The 6062-nt window shown below is 39.9% G+C and overlaps 1 protein-coding gene across 7 annotated transcripts in view; it reads right to left on the bottom strand.

The window, feature by feature from the left end:
* Positions 1-6062, bottom strand: part of STRBP (spermatid perinuclear RNA binding protein) — a 127306-nt gene that overhangs the window by 69943 nt on the left and 51301 nt on the right. For all 7 annotated transcript variants that reach the window (XM_014528893.1, XM_005880902.2, XM_014528894.1 and 4 more), the window contains one exon: positions 1288-1453. In XM_014528893.1, coding sequence (XP_014384379.1) covers positions 1288-1290 — 3 coding nt within the window. In that variant the 5' untranslated portion in view covers positions 1291-1453. Of the gene's footprint in view, positions 1-1287; positions 1454-6062 lie in introns of those variants that run through there.

The following is a 6062-nucleotide window of genomic DNA, read 5'->3' as shown; positions in this document are numbered from 1 at the left end:
CAGAGGCAGTTAGGGGTGATCAGGCTGGCAGAGGGGCATTTAGGGGTGACCAGGCCAAACAGGAGGGACAGTGAGGGGCAATCAGGCTGGCAGGCATTGGTGGTTAGAAGTGATGAGGCTGGCAGGAGGGGGGGCAGTTAGGGGCAATCAGGCAGGCAGGCAGGTAAGCAGTTAGGAGCCAGTGGTCCAGGATTGTGAGAGGGATTCCAGATTGGAGAGGGTGCAGGCTGGGTTGAGGAACCCTACCCCCGTGCACAAATTTTGTGCACCAGGACTCTAGTAATATATATATAAAGCATTTCTTTAAACTGTAAGAATATCAAGACCATAATAGATAAATGAGCTGAAGTGTTGAATAATTCACATGGGAGGAAACACAAGTCAGTGTCATTTTTTACATATCACCATAAAACTCAGGACAGAGAAAATCCCAAATCAACATATTCCCCACCATCCAGAACTAAAATATTAGAATTTCTTCTCTAAAGAGCAATTCAACTAAGTTATAATTCCTACAACTTTTTAAAAAATCAAACAACACTTAAAGAAACACTATCAGATTTACTAAACAATGTATTTCAAACATACTGATGATTAATATTTTTGTTTTTTCCCCACTTATCTTTTTTAAACCTTTTTTCAGTTATATACTAAAGGGAAAAAATTCACACATTCTCCTGAAACAAAATACTAGGCAGAAATAATCCAACACATTTTACCAATTAAAAAACTAGGCACCAGAGGTTATGACCTCATCTAACATCTCAAATTCAAAAGAATGAACTTTCCACAGAAAACAAGATTTCCTTGATATTCAGTTCAGTGTCCCCAATACAGTTAACACTTGACCTTAATATTTTAAAAGCATGTGGGAAAAGGTGGCTTTTTGAGTTAAATACACATTTTATACACAAATTTTTTTTTATTTCCATGGGGAAAAACAACTGAATTCAAAGAAAATTACACAACTTCAAGTTCAAGGTCACATCAACCATTGGTATATTTGCTGATGCCAGTTTTATTAGAAAATATTATTTATGAACATTCCCTCCTTTGTACTTAATAATTTATGGTCTGCAGGCTCATGGGGCTCCATCTTGTGGTTTAAAGGGCTCATAATAAATCTGAACTCATTTCTTTGCCTAAATGGTAGAGTGCCTTCCTTATCTGATGCACTAGAGCCAAAAATTAACACATTGTTTTTCACTTGCCCTCCTGTTAACACTTCCAATTTTAAACTATTGGCATCTTTTGTAACTTAATTAAGAAACATAAATCATAACCTACCATGGTTTCCTACAGTGTTTTAGCTTCTTTTTCCGATCCTTTCCCCTCTTTCTTGTTGTCTTCACCAGACACTGTTTTATGTGACAGTACCTCCTCATAAGCCTGAGTCCCCTGACAACTCAGAGTCAATATGGCAAAGGTTTGAAGACTGCTCTCTGAATTACACCTGCAAGAGAAAATAAAACCAACTTCTCAAAAATGCTTATTTACTATCAGTTTCATATCTAAGTGTGGAGCCTATAAGCATGTTATTGGCTAAAAAGAAACAATCTTTACAAAAGCAACTACCTCATTTCAAACAAAAAGCTAAAACAGGCTTTGAAGGCCTGGGCCCATGAAAAAGTGAGTCTAAGTCGTGGTTGGCAAACTGCGGCTCGTGAGCCACATGCGGCTCTTTGGCCCCTTGAGTGTGACTCTTCCACAAAATACCGACTTCTGCACATGGGCCATGAAGTTTTAATCGCACTGTACGCGCGCACCTGCACGTGGTATTTTGTGGAAGAGCCACACTCAAGGGACCAAAGAGCCGCATGTGGCTCGAGAACCGCAGTTTGCCGACCACTGGTCTAAGTGATATGGCCAGAAAAGCAACCCCTTCCTGGTAGTCACAATGTGGCTGGCAGCTAGCTGATTTGCTCTCAATGAGATAAAGATATTAACAAACATAGTACCACCACCTAAAATAAGTAATAGTACTATTGTTGGCAACAATGTTGCAATTAACCTTGAGATTTTTCTATTGGACACTGGTATTAATCAGACCTATCCAAAAAGTAGATAAGACACCTGAAAATATACCACCACCAATTGTAACCATGAGCCTTTTCAATTTGATAGAACCACTAGAGGCCCCTGGTGTGTGTGTGTTTGGGGGGTCCCCTCAGCCAAGCCTGCACCCTCTCCAATCCGGAACCCCTAGGGGGATGTCCAACTGCCGGGATTGGGCCTAAACTGGCAGTCGGATATCCCTCTCACAATCCTGGAATGCTGGCTCCAAACTGCTCACCTGCCTGCCTGCCTGGTCGCCCCTCACTGCCTCCCCTGCCAGCCTGGTCGCCCCCAACTGCCCCCCCCCCCCACCGGCCTGGTCGCTCCTCACGCCCACCCTCCCCCCGCCAGCCTGGGCACCCCACATAGTCTGCTTGTTCAGTCATTTGGTCGTCCCTCACTAACCCCCCTGCTGGCCTGGTCACCCCATGCAGCCTGCTTGTTCAGTCGTTTGGTCGTCCCTCACTAACCCCCCTATTGGGCTGGTCATAGGCAGCCATCTTGTGATGGCGTGATGGTCAATTTGCATATTATCTCTTTATTATATAGGATGATGAGATAGGCAGCATATGTTGGCACGTTTTTCCTTTAATCATGTTTAGGCCAAAAATTCAGAATTTTTTTTTTTTTTGGCTCTGTACTCCTGAGAAATTCTACTTCCCCCTCAACCTATTATGCACTGATATATGAGACTCCTGAATACCCTCTAAATCCTGTCTTCATTACCCATGGATGAATCTAGCCAGGATCCCACTGTATATTTCTGACCAGAGGCCTCATCATCCCTTTGTTTCACCTTTAGGAGATTTTATTCCAGACAGTGTAAAAATTAACTCTTCTGAGCACTGATGAAATGCTTATATATTATAAGCCAGATACTTAAAAAAAACACACAAAAAACTAGAGAGTGACTATCAGAATAGAACACATGCTTTAACTATGTAGATATCAGGAGTAACTTACATACCACACAATACATAAACTCACAAAGAAATAGCTTTGACTTTATTTCAGTATTTTTTAATTTCTTTTAAATAAAGAACCCACCTTGTCCTTCTTTTTGTAAGTTTCCTAATATAGTCCACCAGTTACTCCCTTACAGAAAAATACCCTTTTTTAATTTGGATGGACCAGGAAAGTTACACGTGTGACATCTAACTCTCCCAAATACAAATGAAAAAAAAAAAAGACCCATGATTATAATCAAACTAGAGGCCCAATGCACAAAATTTGTGCAAGAATAGGCCTTCCTTCCCTCAGCTGCCAGCATCGGCTTCCCTCTGGAACCCAGGACCCGGGCTTCCCTCGCAGCCCCAGCTTCATCTGGAAAGTCGTCCAGAAGGACGTCGGTCTAATTAGCATATTATGCTTTTATTATTATAGATGATACTCAGCTGTGACCTACGTGCAAAACTATTCATATCCTGTAACCAACTTCCCTGACTCTGGTTTACAAAACCCACCAGAAATAAGCTAGTGAGGCTTGACTAAAAAAGGTTATGTAAGTGAACTAACAAATGAAACTTACTTTGATTATGTATACATATCACTTTAAGGTAAAGCAGGAACATGCACATGCTGCAATTCACAGGGTCCTTTTATACAACAAAGAAACTAAAACTTGATCCCATGATAAAAGACATCTCAAAGATTCTTTTGTCACTAAAATCATACCTTCTGCAGAAAGATCGTACTACACAATTTAGAGTCTTTGGCATTTCCTATTCCCAACCCTACTCCATGCTAGAGGACTCAATACTTAGCTGTGAATCCAGCAGCCAAAAAAGAATGCTATGTGCTCAATTGAGAACTGAAAACAAAGTCCACACAAGCTCTACTCTGTAAAAAGGTAAAGGCAATAAATCAATCAACCATATCAAGAAAGTAGATTGACAGTAGAAAAAGCAGGAAGAATGCTAAGAAAACGCTGAGATAGGTTGTGGATGGCCAATATAAAAGTACAGCACTCCTCAGTCATTTAGCACAGAGATGAACCACCCTACACATGCATCAAGAAGTTCTGGGAACCTCAGGGTGTTATATAGCATAGTGCAGGAATTCATGATAAAAGCAGTGTATCTCAGAATCATATTTTGTTGGTGCTGTAAAAAGAACTAGGAAATCATCTGGCCCAATTCCACCTGCCCTCAGTTTACAAATGAACTACAATCAGAAACATTAAGGTCACACAACTAATCAGGAATAAAGCCTGGTCCAACACCTAAATAAAGAAGCCCAATGCTTTTTTCCTACTGTATCAATCTGAGGAAAAAAAGTTAAATTATATACGGTAGGGGTAGACTGTAAGCAGATGGGAAGAAACTGCAACACATTTTTAAAGAGTTTCTCTCTTTTTTTTTATTGTTTAAAGTATTATATGTCTTTTTCCCCCGATTGACCCCCCCCCCCCCGCACTCCCATCCCCGAGGGCAGGCCCCCACCACCCCAGTAAAGAGTTTCTCTTTTTTAAAATGGATAAAATTATCACCTTCAAATAAAAAAACTAAACTTTGCTATTTAATAGCTCTTGTGACCTTGGAAAATTATGACTCAGGAAATCACTTAATTTACTTGGGTCTCAATTTCCTCTATTTATTCCACTACTGATAGCTAACATTTATGGAACTCATATTCTGTTATCAGGCACTGTTCTAAGAGCTTTTCATGTATTACCTCATTTAATCCTTACAACAATCTCAACAACTGTCTCTAATACATCAAGGAAACTAGAGCATAAAGAGGTCATATAACCTAATTAAAATCACAAAGCAAAAGTATACAGTAGAGCCAAGATTCAAACCTAGACAATCCCTTTCAATAATAATTTGGCTCTAAAGACACACTTGTTAGAGGATAAATGTTAGCTATTTCAAAAAACATTGCTATGTAATTACAAAGGCCATATAGCTGCACAGCACACACAAGCTTTGGAGTCAGACATCCCTAGATTCAAGTACAGGCATACCTCATTTTACTGTACTTCACTTTATTGCTCTACACAGATGTTGCCATTTTAAAAATCTGAAGGCAAGATACTCCATCAGCACAAAGATTGTAACTCACTTTATTGTGACACTCACTTTACTGCAGTGGTTTGGAATTGAATCTGCAATATCTGAGGTATGCCTATACCAGCTTTGCCACTCCACTTCTTTGAGCCAGAGCTTTCTCACCTGTGCAATGAGGTGAATAGTATCTACTTCAAACTAAATGAGATTGGTCATAAAAATACCTAAAAGTATCTGCCAAATAGTGTACACTCAATAAATGGCTTCAGGGGAGAAAAAAACCCTCAAATATCAAATAAAATATTTTATTTATACATCAGAAAGAGCTGAAAAACACCTTAGAAAAATATTAGCTGTGCTCTACCTGTTAAATAAGAGCACTTTATACAGCATGTTGAATATATATGTATAGGCATGTGTGTACATGTGTATGATTTCTTTATCAAGTATTGTTTTCTTAATAAACAATTTTTAAGAACAGGTTTACAGAAAAAAATGAGTGCAAAGTAGAGAGAACCCCATATTCCCCTTCTCTCCACCACACAAACACCTTCCCTATTATTATTATCTTGCATTCGTGTGGTCCATCTTACCTAATAATAGACAAACATGTAAACTGACCGTCCCTCCACTACACTCACCAGCCAATCAGGAGAGTATGCAAATTAACCCAACAAAGATGGCAGTTAATTTGCATACGTAGGCATGAAGTGGCGGAGTGAAGACTGAAGGCTCCGGCCAGAGCAGCGAAGGCCTGGGCCCCAGGTGCTGGAGGAAAACCGGTACCGGCAGCCAGGGGAAGGGAAGGCCTATTGCACAAATCTCTTTGTGCAATGGGCCTCTAGTTTATAATTAACGGACCAATGTTAATCCAATATTAACTAAAATCCATAGTTTGCTTGGGGTTCACGCTTTGTGCTACACATTATATAGTTTTGACAAATGCTTAAGGACGTATATCCACCATTACTGAATCATACAGAACAGTTTCGTGGCACT

This window comes from Myotis brandtii, unplaced genomic scaffold (genome assembly GCF_000412655.1).
Source record: "Myotis brandtii unplaced genomic scaffold, ASM41265v1 scaffold658, whole genome shotgun sequence".
Taxonomy (NCBI): domain Eukaryota; kingdom Metazoa; phylum Chordata; class Mammalia; order Chiroptera; family Vespertilionidae; genus Myotis; species Myotis brandtii.
This window is presented reverse-complemented; position numbering and strand designations above follow the sequence as displayed.